Raw genomic sequence first — 22,318 nt, forward strand, 5'->3', positions numbered from 1 at the left:
ACACAGTTGGACAGTTTTTATCCGAGTGTTCTCTCTTACCCAGCTCTGAAGTGGCCACCTCAGGAATGGTGATTCTTAACATGGAACCGGAGCTCAATTCCTGAACAAAAGAAAAGTGAGAGGCAGATATTAGCAGCACATACTGAACTGCAGACATCATCAAATAGAGTCCGAATCTAAAGGCGTCACTTTGCTATTTATATCTGGTCGAATTTATTCAAAAGCAAGCAGGCTTTTGTTGATCCCTTCGCTAAAATAAATTGAAAACAAAAGAACAATTGCATGCAGAAAAATTCCGGCAGGCATTCTACAATGACTTGGATGAAAATAAACCTTAGACGGGGGCTATTTTTAAACCCCTTTCTCTGAAGCGTATCATCCCACATAAGTTGGTTGTGGCGAGATTGCTTTGACAGGCCTGCGAGGGGATTTCTTCTAGTAGGACATGCCGTTCAGTGGGAAATTACAACGCAGAGGGGCTGACTGCAGGGGACCAGACTTTATTGAGTCTTGTCAAAACAGTGACGGGCTCCTGGTGCACATGTCTGTCGGTCATGTCCTGTTACTGTGGCAGCCCTCAATTACAGCCGGCCACTGAACGACAAAAGCAATTACCAGCTCCTGCCTTTAGCAGCAGTGGTCAGCACAAACGCAAGCAGCTTGACCCTCTCTGACATTTTGAAAATGCATTTAGAATGCAGCTCCTACGTTTATGTCAATAGTACAGACAGCGATATATGGAGCGAGCCAGGTCGATTCACCGCAACATATGTGGCCATTTTGAGATTACTGCCATCGGACAAAAACTGTGTCCACTTTGCTGAATAAAAGAAGTGTGTTCCTTCCAAAATATACTGACAACTTGTGAATCTGGGGTAAATAATGTGTAAATAAATAAGTGTTAATTTTATACCTCATTTGTTATCAATGAATAAAATATATTGTCCACTATTATGCATCGGCTAAATTGCAATTAAAGGGACAGTTCACCCAAAAATTAAAAATGTGTAATTTACTCACCCTGATGTTGTTCCAAACCTGTACGAGTTTCTTTCTTCTGTTGAACACAAAAGAATATATTTTAAAGAATGTTTGTAACCATGACAACTGACGGTAGCCATTGAATTCCATAATATTTTTTTTCCTACTATGGAAGTCAATGGCTACCGTCAATTGTTTCATTACTAACATTCTTTAATAGCTTATTTCGTGTTCAACAGAAGAAAGAAACTCATACAGGTTTGGAACAACTTGAGGGTAAATTAATGCAAGTAAATGATGACAGAATTTACATTTTTGGGTGTAAATTCTATCCCATTAATTCAGCAAACAATGTGTCTAAACAAATGTATTGTGCACTGTATATTGAGATCCAAGATATATTTGTCGGCCAATATATATTAATTAATTATCAGGATTGTATGGAATCAGCTGATATTGGAAACACATAATATCACATAAGAGCTGATTTTTAAAGTCTTTTTATACACGTTTTCAAAAGTACTGAAGTGTCGGTCTGTTAAAAGGTGTTAAAGTCAGCATGAAATTAAAATTCACCCTATATATTTTGTAAATGCATGTTATAGATCGAATTGTTAATTCATCCATGCATACGTTTAATTTTACACTAGATATATCAAAACTGACTTCTTTAATCATTCAGTCAGTTTAAATGCCACCCCTGCAAAATCAAATCAAAATCTGATGCAAAGAACCATGTATCCACTCTACATTTTTTCTTCTCGATAATCTACTACACTCAGAAGTACGTCACAATACTGAAGAAAAATCTGTCGCTACTTCCATTTAATTGGGACTTTTAAAGTCTCGTTTATATTAAAACGTGCATGAAATATAGCAAACTGCAGCTTCACGAATAAGAGATAAATAATTATAGCTTAATAATACCAGCCATCATATCAATTATAACCCATTCTTAAAATATTCAGCCATAAGTATCATTGCACCCTAATTCTACAGCCCTCTCTAAAAAAACGTTATAAAGATTTCTGTTACCCTCAGCATTAATATCAATTTGACTCTGGAATATCAAAAAAGCAAATGCAGAGAGGGGGTCAGAGGTGACGGGCTGCACTAACCAGCGTGACTCTGTTGCTGACGGGGTCTCGGAGGGTGTGGATATGAGGTGCAGCCTGCTGGAAAGGAGAGTCTTCCAGCCATGATGATTCGTGGTGCTGCGTCATGCTGCGGACCTCCAACACAGGGGACGGCATGCCAACCTTAGAGCAGGAGATGAGGAATCGGATAATAAAACACAAAAACATTACACCATTAAACAGTGATGTAAGGTGTTGCACGTTCATGCCCATCCCTTCTATAGCCATAGTTTCCATCTGAAGTTCTCCTGTTATGCTTTTTCAGATATTACCTTTAATTCAGTTTGTAATGCAGCTGTTTGTGAATGCAAAAAGTAATTCCAGTCTTACTTCCTGCTCGAACCTAACACATTTGGATAATGACAGTCTATGGTTTTCATTGGCTGCCCGTGTACAACGTCTACTTTGTACCTGCCCTCAAACCCTGTAGTTGTAGCTGAGGCTTGGAAGAATATGGTTTGTGTTGTTGACATGACAAGACGACACTGTTTTCTGTGCTGTGAATCCACTTGGCATGCACTTCCAAAGGATGAGGACTTGCGCTCTAATTGATACAGTTAAACAACTCCTACTGTTCATATCACTGTGTATCAAGTGCTGAGGAAGAGCTGAAATTCAGATATGATCATTTATATGGATGTGCCCCTAGAGGGACATGTTTAGGATTTGGTGCACAACAGATCCTGAGAGTCATTGACAAATATCTTATCTTGTAAAATGTAGAGTCACTACCACCTTTACCAATGCAGAGTACACAGATTGCGAACTCGAAAGGGAGGGATTTAGAGAGACTAAATCCTATATCAAACCGTTTTAGACACTGAGAGAAAAGCAGTGATGCTGCAATGTGTATTATGAGAAAATTAAAGTGTTTTTTTACCTGAATTTAAACCTCAAAAACAAAATAAGGAACCTTTAAAATAACATAATGGGGGCACTTTAACATTCACTTTCCTATCAAAAAAGGCATGAAACGCTTGAAAATATTACTAAAAAAGTTATTTGTGTCTGCTTTCTTGACCGTTATTGGTAGTAAATTACCATCATAAAAAGGAACAAACTGTGAATGAAATTTGTTTGTCAACGCAAGTACATCTGCCTTGAATACATCTGTAGTTCTCGGGATTTGAAGTGAACAAAATAAAATGCTGTTTGTGCCTTAGGGGACATTTGCAGAAGCTTTTATCAATGGTGTATTACTTCAAGTTAAATGGTCTAAAACAACAGTCACAATTAAATACACTTACATTTGGTATGATTAATAATTTACTAAGCATTCTATCAATCATATAGGCTACTTGATCTCTGTTTCACAAAATTAGATCATCAAACCAGCCTCATGTTGTGGGCCAAGTTGTTTTTGTTGTTTAAGAGCAAAAATAATGGAGCGGGCCATATTACCGTGATTTAATACTGACATTGATCCATTTGTACGAACAAAGTGGAAGGCCATTAGCATTAGGATATAATATCAAGAGTCCTCTCAAAGAATGTGGTCTTGTCTTACATATATGACTCAATTAGTGTGTCACTAATTGGTTACAATATAACACACACACACACTCCCTCAATAAGCACATTGCAGTACCTCCTCCAGTCGGCTCATATGCTGAACTGTGGCCCTGGCGGGGGTGCTGATGTTCTCCAGAGGAGTGATTAACTGCGGCTGGTGGTTCTGCACACTGAAGCTAGGAGACAGAAGGCCAGGGACAAATACTTTGCTGACCTGGAAGTAAAACAGTCATGATTATTAGCTTAAAAAATGGGCGGTTTTGTATTACAAAAGGCTTAAAATGAATCACTTTGTAGGTAATGAGAATAATAATTCTGTTTATGTAAATAAATCAGAGGTGTCAAACTCAGCTTATGTGTACCTTAAAAAGGGCTGACTGAAAATTAAGGACAAATTTCATCACTCATTATACTTCTAATTTTTGTTTTTATTTTAGTCTTAATTTATCAATTTTCTTTAAACATATTATGTAACAAACATTAAGTTTGTGCTCAAACCATTTTACTTACTGCAGGGCCTTGCTAAAATTGCCAATGTAAAGTTTTTTAGATATTAAACAAAGTCCATATGTTTATGCCTTGGTTTTCTTAACGGTAATTTTTAAACAGACTTTTTTTTTATTAAAGGCTATATATAAGATTTTTCATGTATTAATTGCGTTTTATTGCCAGTGTATGAACAGCTTGTAACAAAACTTAAATTCGAGACCTTGGCCGACTTCCTAGGTTATCTGAAAGCCTGTAGACTGATTTTTATGTTAAGGATTTTTTTGCCAAGAAAATCCAAAGGATGTGACGTTTACGCACGCCCTCTCTTTCTGTTCAATGACACATGAAATGAATGCTTATACAATGTTCAGGATAATGCCAAAAGAGCCATTCTGTATTGTAATGTCAATGTGTCATGCAAAGAAAAGGGGTTAATTCAAACTATAGTCTCATAGTCAGATATATATATATATATAGTCTCAAATATACTTTATATTCAAACCATCATAACAGTGTAATTTTAATCTGTCATCATGATACCTGTGAAATGCAGACATATCCACATCGCTATGATCAGATGCTTTCTTAACTGTTGTTTTCTCACCACAGTCATTTTTGTTGTGTTTATTTTGTTATTGAGAGGAAAGCACGCAGCACATATTTACATATTAATTTAAACGTCGCTCTCAGCAGCGTGAACGTCATCTGGATGTTCGTTCGTCACTTGACGATGTCTAATGCATCATTTTTATTTCCTTATTTAAATAGTTTTATGACCATGTTAGTTGATCGGTAAGCTATAGCAGGCTATGTGTGCCGACATGTTTGTGTAAACACAATACAGTGACAAAGTCAATGCCAGTTGGATTGACGACACATAAATTCATCCACTTCACCCTAAAGACATAAAAATTAGTAGCCGATCAAGTGGATGAAGAAGAGTAAACTTTATAGCTACTACACAATGTGTGTTTGACATTTTAGAAAAAGCATGTTTTAAAGGTTATTTTTTGGATTATTGACACATCCAAAGACATTATTGTGTATTTAACGAACTATAAATGTTTTTACTAGTACATTTGTGTCATTGAATATAACGAACAGTTGTGATTTAAGACAAGTGCTGAGCAAGCCTATCTCTTAAGGCCCGTTCACACCAAGACGGAGAACTATTAAAGATAACTATTACTATATTAACATCCACACCAGCGCACAATATCTTTGTTTATTATTAGCGCACTGCAGCTTTGTGGTCTTCCTGTTTAAATTCTCGAGTTTTCTTTAAAGCAGGATGGATTCTGATTGACTGGAAAAACTCATTAATTCCAATGACTTTATGCCATTATCGTTATAGTTGTGGTGTGGACTCTGCTATCATTATAGTTATAGACCTTTACCCAGAGCAGGCCAAAGAGCAAAAGCAGATATAAATTTAGCAGTTTGTCACGTCACGTCGTGCACTGAAAGTTATGAATACATGCGTGATACGTTTGAGGGGTTATTTCAAGAAAAGCGGTAACTGATGGACTGGGCAGCGATATCAGACATTTCATTCAAGTTTTTTTTTAAGAAATGAAATTGCATGGCCGCATGAAATGAGCTGGCGGGTCAGTTTTGGCCCACGGGCCTTGTGTTTGACACGTGATGGAAAGTATAATGACATGCTACTGCAAGATAAAAGTGTCTCTAGATACTACAGACCCTGAAACCTAGTATTTTCTAGGTCTAGCTCTCCAATGATTGGCAGAAATTTTGATTGATCAAGGTGATATTCAACAGAATACAAAAGCTGCATCCCACTATCCAGTGTTATTGGTCTTAATATATAGTATGTGATGGTGATCTGTCCTATATAATAAAAATTAATGTGTGTGTGTGTGCGTGCGTGCATGCATGCATTATAGGACAGATCACCATCACATACTATATAACTATAAGAAGAATAACATTGGATAGGGATAGGATTCAGTGGGATAGGTCACCTTGATCAATCATATTTTCAACCAATCACTAGAGAACTAGACCTAGAAAATTGGTTAGAGGTGAGTCATCTGAAACACACATTATCATCAGTGCTGGAGAGAAAGAGGCTTTTTATACATCAATCATGCATACATCTGTAAGTATAATTTAATGACATAAATAAATTGTATGAATCTAACAGTATAAACAGACATGCCTGTGTGTCTGCAAAGAATCACTGCATTCTCTCCAGCACTAATGACAATCTCTCATCCAGATATGAGTGACTCACCTGAAACCAATTTTCAAATCTCTGGTGATTGGTGGGGAACATGATGGAATGAGATGATGTATTAGACTCAACACTAGGCTTTGAGTGCAAATTGTAATGCACAGATGCCTTTGGCTTTTTTAATAACAAAAGAGAACCATGCATGGTGGTCACACTGCATATTACAGACTCAGACATCTCAGAACAAAAGAGCTGAAAGTGGAAAAATTATTCAGGCCACTAATAATGTCATTTCAGAGGTGAAAACCGCAGATGCAATCAAGCCTCACCCGTGTGACTCCTGTGTACAACACCAGACTTCCATTGGCCTCAAGCACCAGCATAGCATGAATGTCCTTTCAAGAAATGAAGAACAAGAGGAAATTTAGGTCCTGATGACGACAGCAAAATGACAACGACACTTACAACTGACATTCAAGATTTACAGGCATTAAGTGTTTTTTTTTTTTTTAAACTGTAAATTATGACTACACAGAAACGGCATTTTCAACCCATTTTACATTGATTTTCCAATTTATTGGATGGCGAAAAGTGGGCGTTTGGCTATTAGTTAATAGCAATAGCAACTTTATTCATATAGCACAATTAAAACAACACAAGTTGACCAAAGTGCTTTACAATGTAACACATAACACAAAAAGAGGAAAGAACATCACATAGGTAACGAGTATAATAAAATTGTCACTGATTAAAAGCTATTGAAAACAGATGTGTTTTGAGTTGTCCTTTAAAATCCTGCACAGTAGCAGCGTCTCTAATATGTTTAGGTGTCTCCAAATTTTAGGTGGTGCTACAGCAAAAGCGCAATCTCCTTTTTAATTTTGATGTGTCCTGGGTATTTTGAGTAGCTTCGAGCTTTTGAGTAGTTAACATTAACCAACAGAAAACACAATTAACTTTGAATATCGTAACTTGCAAATAGCACAGATGAATTATGCACAATAATAGCAGAAAAGTGTATTACGAAACTCGTTATGGGGTTCATTACAAGTTCACTTTATTATTAATCTTATTGTGAACGATACATCCATGCATTTGTTTTGTTACTTTTTTGACCTCGTAATTTAAATTAAAATGTCGTAATTTGAATTTCTGCAACTTTCTTAAAATCAACAGAGATCGCATTTGGATCTGCCTCCATTTTTAAATGCAATGCCCACATCTCAAAGTCCAATACACAACCGATGGATAGAAGAGTCTCCCAACCTACATTTTTTGTTTTTTCACAACAGTGAAGATAAAAGAGAAAATAGATAGCAACTTTCAAGGACACACCAAGATGACAAATGCTTTACATATTTCCTCTCATATCCACCTTATTTTAGATTGTGGAGGTAAGCTATTTTCTTTGAATGTGCGACATTTCTGATTCATTAGCCATTATAGGTAAATAACTAGAAAAATGAAGTGCATTAAACGGTAACATTATTTCTGCAATAAACCAGCATGTTTATGATAATGATCAATTACATGGGGCCTATTATGCCTTTTTTCATAGATTTGATTTTGTTTTTGAAGTATGCTAGAATAGGTTTTAATGCCTGAATGTGAAAAAAATTAAATTATTTCACATATTTTACATTAGGAAGTCCCAACTTTTTGTGAGCCACTAATTAACAAACCTTTATTGGATAAATGGCTAACAGAATGGGATTAATGTCAAAATAAACTATTTGAAATGGAAAGAAGATGAATTTACTCCTTTAAATCCAGACATGACCAAATTGTGCATACATGGTGTCCTATAGGCCACACCAGATTAACCCATGGACGTTTACTGAAGGGTGAAGAAGCACCAAAATGCAAATATTGTAGCACCAACAAGTAGATAAAACACATGCTTTTGGTCTGCAAAAAAGATTATTATCAGGACAAACTTTTAAGGACTTATTTTGCAAGTATCTTATGTATAACATTTTTTCTCTCTAATGTATAATCTGCATTTGCCATGATATAGCCTGCGAAGCTGATGTGGCAATAAACTCAAATACTACTACTCCTACATTGTTGCAGCTCCTCTCTTCCCAGTCTGTTAGTAATGCTCAGTTTAGTTCCTGTCTCTATGAGGCCCCTCCTTCCTTGTGCTCTGATTGGCCCGGTGTGTTGTGATTGGTCAACCACTTCGAGTGTGTTTGGTAAATGTCACGCCCCTTACCATAACCGTGATTTTCAACACACCACTAACACAACTTAACCCAGCCTCGCCCCTTTTTGTCGTGTATGCCTAGAGTGGGAATTATTTAAATGAGGAATATTGTGATTTGTTTGCATCCGTAGGAAAACTCAAGGTTACACCATTTGTAGATCAACTATTTGACTCCAGTCCTCAAATTCAAATACTCACCTCAAGAGGGGCGGCATCTTTTGCGGTGATAAAAGTTACTGATGCAAATATCAGTTGAGAAGTTTCATTGCTCTCAAGAAATTTTACACACCTGCAAATAGCACACAAGACCAGTCATTTAGTTTACAATAGATAAATAATAAGAAAGCAAATCAGTCTTTCCCATTATTGTAGAGGCAAAATAAATAAATAAGACACACATTCACCTGAGCTGCTGGTGGGACTCGACCAAGAAGCACAGGTACCTGTTCTCACACAGATCAGAGGTGATGAAGACTTTAGAGGCCTGGCAGCCTTTCTCCCTGTAACATGGACACAACACTAGGGTGGGACTGTATGGATCTTTTCTAACTGCAGTTGAAAAGCAAGAAATTCCCGCTTTTAAAGACATATGTAAGACACAAGACTAAGCCTTTAAGTTTAAGACATATAATCAGGACGCGGAGGCGCCGGTGCAATCTCTTGCATTGCACGTCAACTGGAGCTCGTCTTATAAATTAACTGAAACTCAGCGTATAGGCTACTTGCCTCACAGTCATGAGAAATAAATAGAAAGCTTAAAAAGTCTACTTTTAAACAAAATTCAAAACAAAAAATAAACAGACTCTCTGCTTAAGTAATCCGAATGAAATGTGCATTTCGTAGAAAAGACTTTACTCTGTGTTTTGTCCTACAATAAATCTTTAAAAATCAGCTGTTGTATTGAGGATTTTATAGTTGTTGCTGTCCAGTTAATTCAATGCTGTTTTACAAGCATCACCTGAGGATTTAAGAGACCTGGGTCCGTATTTATCAAGCCTCTGAGAATTATTCACAAGAACACTGCTAAGAATTGACTTAAGAGTAAAATAAATTCTGCTCTTAAAAGTTAGTTAATAAGCATCTCAGTTGTAATTTAAGTGAAGTGTGCGACTAAATCTTAAGTGTCAAGATTTAGTGATAATTCACGGGAGTCTTCAGAACAGGCTTGTCCTAGTCGTCACACTGACATGACAGTGCGTAGAGTTAATAAGCCTATAATGTGAATGACTTATTTTATTCGGGCTTTATTTCTTTTTGCAAAAAAATTTTTTTTTTATTACAATGATAAAATTGTACAATAGCCTAGTCAGGTAAGGTCAGGTTTGCCGAGGTGCGTTTTATTTAGGCTATTTGTTTATTTTTGTCCCTGTGCGCCGATCGGAATTATGGGGATACAACATAGCTAATAGGCTATACAAGGGGCTTTAGTCTTTAAATATCTTTGCTGCATTGGATCAGTCTCCTTTCTAGAACAGCCAAGAGCTTTCTTGCGGCTGCAGCGCCTTCCAGCGCTCATAGTCCTTAAAACAATCAGCGGATGGCGCTGTGCATTGTGCTCCACAACTCGTGAAAGGCCAGATTTGCTCCATCTTTTGATGATAAGTTTTGTTTAGAAAACTTTAAATCCATGTAAGACACAATGTCATTAGACATAATCAATGTCATTAGAATCAATGAATCCATGTCATTAGACACAACGTGCACACATGTGCAGGCCACTGTTTTTTTTGCGGTGATGATGGTGACGAGCTCAGACCCGTGGTTGGCATCACGTGACCGCGGTAATGCGGTAACCGTCCCAGCCCTACACAACACTGATTTCAGGACAAACATCAACAGTAACTGCATGCTCTCGGCTCATAAACATGGCATAACAAAACTCAGCAGACCTGGAGATAGCGCTGGTTTCTGTCCACAGTTGCTCAATGCAGAGGTCTGGTAGAATGGGCTCCATCTCGGGCAGCAGGGCCGTGTCGTTCAGGGTGCTGTTAGGGGAGGCCAGGATGCTGTGGCCACGTGGGGAAGGGGTGTGGCAGGACATGTTGAAACGCTGAGTTCCAGAGAAAGAGGGAACGGCGATGCCAGGGGAGTGAGCCCGACTGATTTAAAATTAAAGAGAAACCAAAAGAGCACATTTAGATACAAATGTGCACATTTACCCATTTTATATATATTTTTTCTTAACTTTTATTATATTAATTTAGATTTAGTATTTACACTACCATTTAAAAATATTTGGTCGGTATGACTTTTTGTTTTTGAAAAAAAGTCTCATATTTATTTGATAAAAAATAAAGTAAAAAAAAGTAATATTGTGAAATATTACAATAATGTAAAATAATTCAAATATGCTGATTTGGTGCTCAAGACACATCTCTTATTATTGTCAATGCTGAAAACAGTTTTGCTGCTTAATCTTTTTCTGAAAAATGTGATGCATTTTCTCTTTGATAAACAGTTAGATCTGCTTTTAATTTTTCTGCCCCTCACACTAGGAATTAATTACAATGCACTTTTAGACTGAATGATCTGATTCCTTTACGGGATTTTAAACGTCTGCTCAAGGATCATTTTATTACTGTTTTTGCTTTCTTTTATTGTTTATTTTCATTTTTTGTTTTGCTGTATATTGTACTTTTGGCTGTATTTCTTTCTTTTTTGTGTGACCTACACAGATCTTTGCTGTAAATGAGAACTCGTTCTCAGTCAACTTACCTGTAAATAAATATGAAAAACAGTTCAAAAGAAGAAAATTGTATTAAAAAATTTTGTAACATTATAAATGCCTTCATTGTCACTTCTGATCAATTTAATGCATGTTTGCTGTAAAAAAAATAAATTATATATATATATATATAAAATATGCCTATATAAAATTGACATATACTGTGTAGAAAATACATACTACAGAAAAAGCATGAGTAGTATGGTTTTTCCCCATGTGTAGACATACCTGAGAGCAGCCATGTTTGAAATGCTAGGCGAGTGAACCCGAGAGTGCAGGGCCGGAGAGGCAGGAATGCGGCTCTGGTTGTGCAGAGCGTGGCAGTGCAGGGGTGAGGCGGGCGAGTCCAGCCGGTTCACGTTTCTCAGGTGGGTGCTGAGGAAGCTGGGGGCTGCATTGGGAGTTTGAACCGGACCGGTCTGGTCAGGACACTTCAATACTGTGGTCTGCTCCTGCAAAAACCACACGAACATACAGAACGGGTCTAGATGTTAATCACTTTTTAAAATGTAGCACATGAAGTTAAAGGGTAAGTTCGGTATTTTATACTTAAAGCCCTGTTTTAAGATCGTTTCTGATGAAATAGAACGGTTAAGATTGAAATTTGGCCAAATGCTGCTGTCCCGAGAATTTTTGGTTTCTGTATTAGCCCCCCTCCACCCCCATAATGATTTCATAGGGGCACTGGAACAATCATAAACAATCATAAAACGCATTAAACTTTAGTTTACAAAGACGTGAAACTCACCGAGTGGTCTAGGGTGTTCACTGATATGCTCACGCAAAAATCGCAGCAATAGATGCTTTCCAACAGGTTTTTGGACTCCACTGACTTAAAGGTGCAATGTGTAAAGATTTTGAGTATCTATTAACAGAAATGCAATATGACATCCTTAACTATGTTTTCAGTGGTGTATAAAGAACTTACTTAATAAACCGTAATGTTTTTATTACCTTAGAATGAGACATTTATATCTACATAACCGCGGGGACCCCCTTCTATGAAGGTCGACATATTGTGACGTCATGTTTCTACCGTAGCCGAACGCGAACAAACAGCGCTACAGAGCGCGTTTCGTCACTACCTTGAAAGAGAAGCAGCAGAAAGCTAGAAGCTAGCCATAAACACCGTGAGTAATGACTTTTCCCTTGTCAGTGGTGTAAAATATGTAGTTGGATTGTTTCATGTAACTTAGTTCTGCTCCCTCGCTGTGTTATGGCTTTGCTATGAGGGGATAAATGTACTGCACGCTCGTGAGACAACTGATTAGTACTCTTGTCATTGACCGTAAAACAGTAACGTTACAGGAATCACCAACCCGTCGATCGCGGTCGACAAGTCGATCTTGGAAGCATTTTAAGTCGATCCCGAAGAGTTTTCAAAATCAGAGGAAAAAAGCCTATTGTGTGTAGTAAATGGTGTCTAGGGGATGCGGAGGCGCGCGCGCTGTACAATCATGTCATTTTTGCCGCGCGCACCTTTGGGATCACGCGGACGCGTCGAGTTTAAACAAGGCTTTACGCTTTAACCAGCTCAGCAACAGTAACAGCTCATATTAGCCAGCTAAACCTTTACCACCCTGTTAGAAAAAATATATAGTTGCATAGTTTCATGTGGTTCTTCTCCCTCGCTGTATTATGGATTTGCTATGTGGGGGGAAATGTGCTGGTTACGTTCGTGAGACAATCAGCTGATTACTATTATTATATTATATATTAAGACCCTTGATCCTCACCTGACTATGGCTTTGTAAACTTTATCCATGATGTGGTTTATAATGGACTATGGTACAGAAACAGTGACAATGTTACACAAACTTGGCTTACTCTGGCTATTCTCTGCTGTCCGGACGACGATATGTTTGTCCCAGGTTAGACACCGTAGCTTCTTCGAAAGGGAGGGGCAGAGCCATATGGCTCTGGGGAGGGTTGAGCAGTGGGCTGAGCCCTCAGTGCAACTCGCAGCCGAACCGCTAGATGTCGCTAAAAATCACACACTGCACCTTTAAGTCATGACAAAAACTACGATAAAACCTGTTGGAAAGCATCTTTTGCAGCGATTTTTGCGTGAGCATATCAGTGAACACCCCAGACCACTCGGTGAGTTTCACGTCTTTGTAAACTAAAGTTTAATGCGTTCTATGAATGATTGTTCCAGTGCCCCTATGAAAACATTGTGGAGGTGGAGGGGGGCTAATACAGAAACCAAAAATTCTCAGGACAGCAGCATTTGTCCAAATTTCTATCTTAACCGTTCTATTTCATCAGAAACGATCTTAAAACAGGGCTTTAAGTGAAAAATAACAAACTTGTCCTTTAATGCACGAAATTCCTCTTTTAAGGAAAAAAATCTAATAAAATCTATTAAAGATTATTTTTATTAGTACTACAGTAGTGCTCAGGTAGTTTTCTCATTAACATTATGGTGTGATTTGCTGCTTATTAGTGATATTTCACTTCAATGACAAATTCTGATATAAAAAGATTCCAAATTACATCACTTTAATTTACTTTATATTAGCCATTAGTAAAAAATGTAAATAGAGACCAATGCTGGTGATCTTATTCAATCCAGTCAATCTTTAGACAAGATTAGGTAAATAGTTTAACTGGATTAAAGACATTTAACACGGTTAATGTGCCCCTATTATGCTATTTTAAAGGTTCCTCATTTTGCTTTGGAGGTCTCCTACAATAGGTGTACATGCATCGAAGGTCAAAAAACACATTGCACCTCATTTCTCATTCTACTCTGCTCTGATTGGTCAGATGGCCCAGTCTGTTGTGACTGGTCAACCACTTACAGGGCATGTTAGAAACAAAACGCCTATAACCATCTCTGAATTTCAGCTCCGAATCTTCCTCAGTACTTGATACAGAATGACACGAACAGTAACAATGGGCTTTGGAAGTGCATGCAAAGTGGACCCTTGGCGGGGAAAAAAAGCATCTTCTGGACATAAACAACACAAACCAAACTCTTCCAGTCTCAGCTACAACTACAGTGTTCGAGGGTGGGTCAAAGTAGACGTTGTTTGCAGGCGGCCAATGAAGACAGACAACTGTAACAGGAAGTGAGACTGAAATTGCTGACGACTCGTTTCGCAAGTTTTAGAACCAATTATTTATTTTACGAGACAATAACTTTATTTGTTGTGCACTTTGATCTTTAAAACTTTGCAGACCATTTACATGCTCAAGCAGCTATATTACACACTCCATGAAAGGTAAGATTAGAAAAAAACATAACAGGGGCCCTTTTATAACATTTTTAATTTCAAACGTTAGAACATTGACCAGTTCTTATAATGATGTCATCCTCTAACCATTAACAAAAAAACATGGAAACAGGATATTTCATTATGACTGCACGAAGCAACCATACCTCAGGTGTGACTTCGCGTAGGGTCCAGACGGTGTGTGTGCACTGCTGCGTGTCGTACGTCATGATAATGGAGGGCTTGAGGCAGGTGAACACCACTCTCTGAGCACTGTCTGAAACATACTGGAGTCGGGCCTCAAACAGACCTGAACCAATGAGTGGGAACAACAAGAGCATCAGCACATGACATATTCTGAAGTCAGAGATCGACAATACATCAGTGTCATTATTATAGAGTTAATTCAATGGTGTCCAAAACTAACACTTTCCGAGTGCTAAATGTATGCTATCCAATCGTGAAAAGACCAGGTAAATGCCCTCCGAAACGCTTTCAAGACGGATTGAAATCCGATCACTCAAACCACTTTAGGAGGTAGTTTAAGATGCATTCTGAAGTGAAACTGGACAAGTGTAAATGGATCTGATTGTTGAAGCCACATCTATAAATTTTACTCATCCCAAAATTGTTTAAAAAAAAAAAAAAAAGTGTGAGTGTGTAATGGGCTACCAGCTCCGGTAGCCAGATATGACAACGCTACTGCAAAACCCATATGATACCACAGATATGGCCTGACACAGACGAGTAGCCTCTGCCACAAATGAAAATGTTCGGCATCGCATCCTGAATCTCAACGCAATCATCTTCATTAAAAATACTAAGCTATAAATTATTATGAGACTAAATTATCTTACCAGTGCTGATCCTGCTCTCTCTTAATGCAGTATTTGATCTTGAAATTAGGTAGTAATAAATTACATGCAGCTTATACTGTTGCTTTTTGTTGACGTGAACGGAAACTGAAGATCAGATTTTTATTTAATTTGTGGAAATACATTTTTGAGGCCAAGTGTAAATGGAACAGTTTTTACAAATTGGATAACTATACGATCAATAAAAATGCATGAAGTGACCATATGCAAGAAAAACTAATTCTTAATCACAATAAATAACTGTAATTAGAACAAAATTGTATTAATATAAATAATACTAAATATAGCCTCATGGCTAAAGAAATATTTTATATCACTTGCCATTGACAGGTAGATAATTTTAGACCATGGGTCTCAACATTTATCCAATAAATGTTAATTTAATAAATGGTCTTCTTAAATATGGCTTAAATGGATAAATTCCAAGACAGAGGACCATGGAGAACACAAGTGCAAAACCATGAAACTTTGTGTGTCATAGTGGACAATAATTAATAATTCCACCAACATTTAAAACACAACAAAAATTCAAATGATTGCCAAATCTTAACCATTCATTCCTGAGGTACAGTGCTGTTATTGTCATGAAATAAAATAGCTGTCTTTGGCAACTAACTGAAATAAAATAAGTTGAAGTTTGAAGTTGAAGTACTAAAATTACTAAAAACCAAAAGCTAATTTAAAATATTAATAAATCAAATAAGTCATAAATAATACTGAAATAACACTAATAAAGTACAAGTTATCAAGTCTTACCGCTGGACTTACAAACAACAGGAGCGATTTCATCTAAGGGATGCAGCATGCTGAACAGGGTCGGGAGAGGTTCCCTGATAACAAGATTCAAATCATTCAAAACCATATTCATACACATACATTGTTTTACAACGCTCAAACATAAGCACTTACAGTACTAACATTGTGCATGTCGAAAAATAAATTAAATAAATAAATACCTGATGGGGCTCATGGGGCCGTCAACTGTAATATTTTTGCGCTCCAAAAGCAGGCCAAACTTTGTTGACCAGAGAGCGGAGACCTACAAACGAAACCCAGTAACAGTCGATCAAGACAAAGACGGAACATTACAATTTTTCAGCTGATGGAAAAATAGTATTTATGCAAGGATTTTTACTTTGCACATACTATATTTACAATAGCAGGGTACTCAATGCTGTATTGCTTGTATTCATTCTAGACATTTTTACAAACAAACAGACAAACTTTAATTCTATTATGGAAAAATGGCATTGTGCAATGCAAAAGTTTCAGGCTCCACATTCCAGTCCCATTTCCCTTACGCACATTTAAAATCAGTCTGAAATGTTTAGGAAAAGCCTCAGGGGCAACATGCCAGAATATGCTTTGGTAAAATAAAGCCAGCATTAGTCAAAACTATAAATTGCACTGTCTAAATACTGTTACTAAAACCAAAACCGCCCCCTTTTCCTGTCTGCGTGCCAAATAACCCATTATATGCCTCATGAAATGGACAACTACCACACATAATCGGTCACTGAGCTAAAAAAGACAGTCAGGCTGACTAAATCCCCAATGGCAGTAGCAAACGTTCTGTCCGTGACAAAGGCTCTGCTGCAGTGTGTCCTGCAAACACACAAGGCTGATACAGCCATTTAAACCGAATTTGTTAGCAAGGCCTCTGTCAATTGTTTTTAGACATAGATGTACTGTGGAGAAACCCAACAGACACCGACATTAAGCATTCTGACCTGGAAGGGGAGTGGAGATATGAACTCTTTGCCACTCATGCTGTGGACGTTCACACAGGTACTCTGGACAATACACACCGTCTGCTCCACAACATCCTTTACTGGAGATTATGAGGAAAAATAATCACTCAACAACTAAAAAGAGACAGCATCATATACTTGCTACTGAAGCAATTAAGCATTTAAAATGCAATAAAGTAATATATAAATAAAAAACAAAACATTTTTAACTTGTGTGGAAACAATAATATAATTTATAAAATTCTTACCATCTTTTTTAGACTGAGGAACAGTGAAATGACACCATAGAGCCTATAAACCAAAGTGAAATTATATAAACTGAATTATTAAACGTGACTCTTAATACAGCAGCCCCAAAACGTATTTGGGCACTTCAAAAATGTTTATACACTACCGTTCACTGGGGTCAGTAGGTTTGTTTGTTGGGGGGTTAATACTTTTATTCAAGGATGTATTACACTGATCAAAAGTAATAGTTATAAGGTTACAAAATATTTCTATTTCGAATAATATCCTGTTTCTATTTATCAAAGAATCCTGAAAAAAAAATATGAAGAAATATGAAAATTCCTCAAAAATATGAAGCAGCACAAATTATTTCAACATTGATAATAATCAGAAATGTTTCTTGAGCAGCAAATCAGCATATTAGAATGATTTCTGAAGGATCGTGTGACACTGAAGACTGGAGTAATGATTTGATCACGTGAATAAAACATATTACAATAGAAAACACTTATTTTAAATTGTAAAATGTTTCACAATATTATTGGGTTGTAGTTTTTTTTTTTTTGCTGTTTTTGGATCACATAAATGCAGCCTTGTTGAGCAGAAGAGACTTCGGTCAAAAACATAAACAAACCTTACCAACCCCAAACTTTGAAATGGTAGTGTATAGAATCGATTGTATTACATAAAAAAATACCAAACGGTAATTATTATATTTTCTCACATTACCCAAAATGGCTTATAAAAGTGAGGTTTATTCTGAGAAAATGTCCAGCACAAGTTAGATGGTACCTGCTGAACTGGGCTGTCCACCGTGAAGGCCTTGTACACATATGAGGCTTGATTCTTACTGCCACGACTCCATATGACCATGTTTCCAGCCACATACAGCTCCTCCTCATATTCAACCTCATCAGGAGCAGTTCCCTTCCTCAGCCGCCAGCGCTCCTGCCAATCACACCATAATCATACTTAAAGGGACAGTTCACCAAAAAATGAAAATTCTGTCATTGATTACTCCCCCTCATGTCATTCCAAACCTGTAAGACTTTCGTTCGTCTTCGGAACAAAAATGAAGATCTTTTTTGATTAATTGTGAGCAATTTCTGTCCCTCCATTGACAGTCTACGCAACTGACACTTTGTCTCTCCAAAAAGTTTATAAAGCGATCGTAAAACTAATCAATATGAATTGAGCAGTTTAATCCAAACTTTATATAAAGACAAGATTGCTTTATATGATGAACAGATTTAATTTAAGCTTTTATACACATATGAACATTCATCAACTCACACATCAGTTATGATAAACGGAAGCTCAAGCATGTTCGCTTGACGTGCGAAAACCAATGAGGTTCATTCTCGTGTTACGCATCACGTTTGAGTTTCAGCAAGAGATTTGTTCTCGTGCGTCAAGCAGGTTTAGTTGAGCTTCTGTTTATGTTCTCTGATCAATGTTTATATGTGAATAAAAGCCTAAATTAAATCTGTTTATCATATAAAGTGATCGAGACTCTTCAGAAAATTTACTAAACCGGTCAATTCAAATGGATTAGTTTTTACGATCTCTTTATGAATTTCTGAGGAGTCAAATCTGTAGTTGTGTAGCTGTCAATGGAGAGACAGAAATCTCTCCGATTACATCAAAACAATCTTCATTAGCGCTCCGAAGATGAACGAAAGTCTTACAGGTTTGGAAAGACGTGAAGGTGAGTAATTAATGACAGAATTATCATTTTTGGGAGAACTAATCCTATAAAACATTTCATATTTTAATTAACAAAAGTTTGCTTTCACTTTAAGGAAAAAAGAGCAGTGCAAACATGCTGCTAAACATCTCTTTTTGTGTTCCACAGAACAAACAGTCTACCTTCTCTCTCTCCTGCAGCGTGACCTCCTGAAGGGATCCCACGAGCCCAGCCGCCCCGTCGGAGGACCAGAGCTCAGAGGCCGGCTGGAGCTGCCGCAGCTGGAGATTAACGGCATTCGGGTGATTTTTGCAGTGCTCACGACCGAATGGGACAAACGACTGCAATTCGCCTGCGGCTATCATTGTGGCTCTCTCTTCATAGATGTGCGACATGAGTTCCCAATATCAGCATTATTTCTGTGAAACAGAAGGACATAGAAAAAAAAACGTTATTAATACAGAATGGTTTGACATTTATGTTACCTTCAGAATAGCAGCAAATTAATTCTGCATTATTGATGACCCCATTTGTATCATATTATACAACATATAATATCTCAAACATCTTTTTAAAAGCACTTTGAGCATATGTTAATTTGGACATTGCTGCTGTTTTTCACAAAATATGTCTCAGTGCTCAATGAAGCACGTAAAAAAAAGGTGAATGTGCATATTTAGTGAAAAAACACAAACAAATGAACAAGGTTGTGCGAGGCCTTATATGTTGTTGAACCTTGTTCATTTGTTCAAAAGATTTATAGCTATTCAAAGATTTATATATATATATATATATATATATATATATATCTTTGAAATTGCATTATAATTGTATTATTCCTAATATAATAATAAGCCAGCATTATAGCAAAGCTGTCCATCTGTTTGTCTGTCTATACATGTCTTTCTTTCAGTTTATATGACAAAACATATGTGCATATATCCACCTATCAATCTATCTTTCTAGAAGACATACCCATATCTAATTATCTATCTATCTATCTATCTATCTATCTATAGTTATATCTATTGTTTTATCTTGTCTATCCATCCATCGTTCTGTCTATCTATCAACACATATAATATTTATTTCCATACAACATTTATCTGTCAATCTATCAGTATATTTCATGCACTGTCAACTGTCCACCTAAAATCATCACACAAAGCAAAAGTTCATCAGCTGCAGACAAAAATAAAACATTGACTGCAGTTTTTATCCAGTCAGTGTCATGTATCAGTGACAGTTACATTTGTTATGGCATGCGATGGATTCCGGGGAAATCCTTAAGTAAATTCCTCAATTACACTGCACATGACCTCTTATCTTATGTTTTTGCTTGTAACGTGTAACAGTGTTTAGGGGGAAAACACGAAACTTTCTATATTTCAGTTAGACTGTCATCATGCCAGCATTAGCAGCCGAGCTACTGCTAACATCCGCTCAAATCTTCACCTGCTAATAACAAATAGTCGATCTTCCTGTCCTGGAGTGCGGTCCTTCCCTTTGACAGATGCCTCTCCCTCTGCAATCGCCTGCTCGTTGAGCCCAACATACAAATACATCAAAGTATGCAGTGAAAACCGATCGAGCAGAGCGCACTACACTGTTTCAAATGAACGCGGACATGTTGTTATCCCGTGACGCACTTCCGAACTTCTGACCAATCAGAGAGCTGCGTTCTGGCAGCCAATCGCACGCATCTGTTGGGCCTGCAAGGTAAAGTGATGGTGCTATCATTCACTGTATCATGGCTTTATCATGGTTTTTCGATTCATGCCGTGGATTACCATGGTACTTTACACAATACCATAGTATTGCCACGTATATGGCCAAAAAAGTTATTTCCAAGGTGCATTTCCAAACAAACCCACAGTAAAACCTTGTATCTTGGCAGTATTTGTCTTAAAGAACGGTGTCAACATTGAAAATCATACATTTTATTTTGTATCCTTTGTATGGAATGTGGACTGAAAGCAGGGGGAAAACCTGGACGGGTGGCCAGTACCCCCATCTTTCTATAAAATGACAAATAGGAATATTAAATAGATAAATGCTAGTTCGATAGCTATATTTATTCCATTGTATATGGCCATTACATGAGGCCTATGATCGATCATTTTCAAAAATAAATACAAAACCTGTAGTAATTGAAAGAAAACAAGTTTGCAAAAAGATTGAATTCCACATTTGCTGATAATAGCAATAATGCGATTTATACGCTTTTCTTTGTTGTTGGCCGGTAATTTTTGACCAGGAACACTAAACAAGTGGGACTTTGATCTATTTTGTACAAAACAAACTTCCTGGTTAAACATTAAAGCTATGAGATAAACAGCGCAAATTATTTTGTTGAATATTGACAAAATTGTCCACAAATAATGCTTTTTTCACCCAAAAGCTGAGGTGCATAAGCTCAGATCAATGAGGCCTACAATCAATCAGTTCCAAAAAGAAATACAAAACCTGTGCTAATTGAAAGAAAACAAGTTTACAAAAAGAATGAATCCAATAATTGGTGATAATATGGCATAACAAGCGATTTTCAAGCAATTTTTAAAAGGCAGGTCATTTTTGACAGGGAGCATCACAGGTGTTACAGGCTTTTCAACACAGCGTAAGGGTTTAAATAACTAATATATTGGAGCAGATTTAGCCGTTTAATTTGTTAAATCTTTCAAATATTTATTTATTTAAATTGTTAAGACATTTTGACCCCTCTTTGGAAGTTTACTACCCTATAATAGCCTATATACATGTCTGTGCCTGTATAAAGACATTCATGTAAACACGGGACAGCACAGATATTGATTTATTTTTAATGCACTGATGATTACACTTCTCTTGTTACTGCCTCTTAGGATTAATCGACTATGTTGTTGTATTATTCATTTGTAAGCTGATTCGGATAAAAGCGTATGCTAAATGAATTAAAGTAAACGTTAAACTCCACAAATCTGCTTTACAGCTTCATACAAATGATAATGACAAAATATTTTGTATGTAATGTTAATAAAAGAATAAATTAATATTTTTATTGTATATGATTTTGAATACCACCCATATTTATTCTCTGAATATTGGTGATTTCATAAACATGAACAAAATAATTGCATAGCAACAAGCACACTTAAACCTAAAGCCACAGATTATTAATAACACTTTTCTATTAGCTCTCCAAGGCTGCAGGTCATAATAAGTTGAGTTTGAATTCTCATGGCACAGAAGAACATTGTAGTGACTGAGTCTCAATGAGATATGAGATATGTATGCTTGGAAAATCAATTTTAGAAAACTTGTACTGTATTTTATGCAT

The 22,318-nt window shown here is 36.9% G+C and overlaps 1 protein-coding gene across 5 annotated transcripts in view; it reads right to left on the reverse strand.

The window, feature by feature from the left end:
• Window positions 1–20,652, reverse strand: part of anapc1 (anaphase promoting complex subunit 1) — an 80,138-nt gene extending 59,486 nt beyond the window's left edge. For 2 of the 5 annotated variants that reach the window (XM_077217428.1, XM_077217424.1), the window contains exons 1-16: window positions 20,458–20,649; window positions 19,185–19,421; window positions 18,108–18,263; window positions 17,336–17,378; window positions 17,067–17,167; window positions 16,293–16,375; window positions 16,093–16,166; window positions 14,629–14,771; window positions 11,472–11,695; window positions 10,408–10,617; window positions 8,923–9,018; window positions 8,717–8,807; window positions 6,642–6,707; window positions 3,706–3,843; window positions 2,100–2,240; window positions 40–100 (exon numbers count right to left, since the gene is read on the reverse strand). In XM_077217428.1, the coding sequence (XP_077073543.1) occupies window positions 40–100; window positions 2,100–2,240; window positions 3,706–3,843; window positions 6,642–6,707; window positions 8,717–8,807; window positions 8,923–9,018; window positions 10,408–10,617; window positions 11,472–11,695; window positions 14,629–14,771; window positions 16,093–16,166; window positions 16,293–16,375; window positions 17,067–17,167; window positions 17,336–17,378; window positions 18,108–18,263; window positions 19,185–19,397 (1,840 nt within the window). In that variant the 5' untranslated portion in view covers window positions 19,398–19,421; window positions 20,458–20,649. Of the gene's footprint in view, window positions 1–39; window positions 101–2,099; window positions 2,241–3,705; window positions 3,844–6,641; window positions 6,708–8,716; window positions 8,808–8,922; window positions 9,019–10,407; window positions 10,618–11,471; window positions 11,696–14,628; window positions 14,772–16,092; window positions 16,167–16,292; window positions 16,376–17,066; window positions 17,168–17,335; window positions 17,379–18,107; window positions 18,264–19,184; window positions 19,422–20,457 lie in introns of all 5 variants that reach the window. The other 3 variants (XM_077217429.1, XM_077217425.1, XM_077217427.1) reach the window with 2 other exon arrangements.
• Window positions 20,653–22,318: the final 1,666 nt, after the last annotated feature.

This window comes from Siphateles boraxobius, unplaced genomic scaffold (genome assembly GCF_051911475.1).
Source record: "Siphateles boraxobius isolate OS27281-9 unplaced genomic scaffold, OSU_SipBor_1 73, whole genome shotgun sequence".
Classification (NCBI taxonomy): domain Eukaryota; kingdom Metazoa; phylum Chordata; class Actinopteri; order Cypriniformes; family Leuciscidae; genus Siphateles; species Siphateles boraxobius.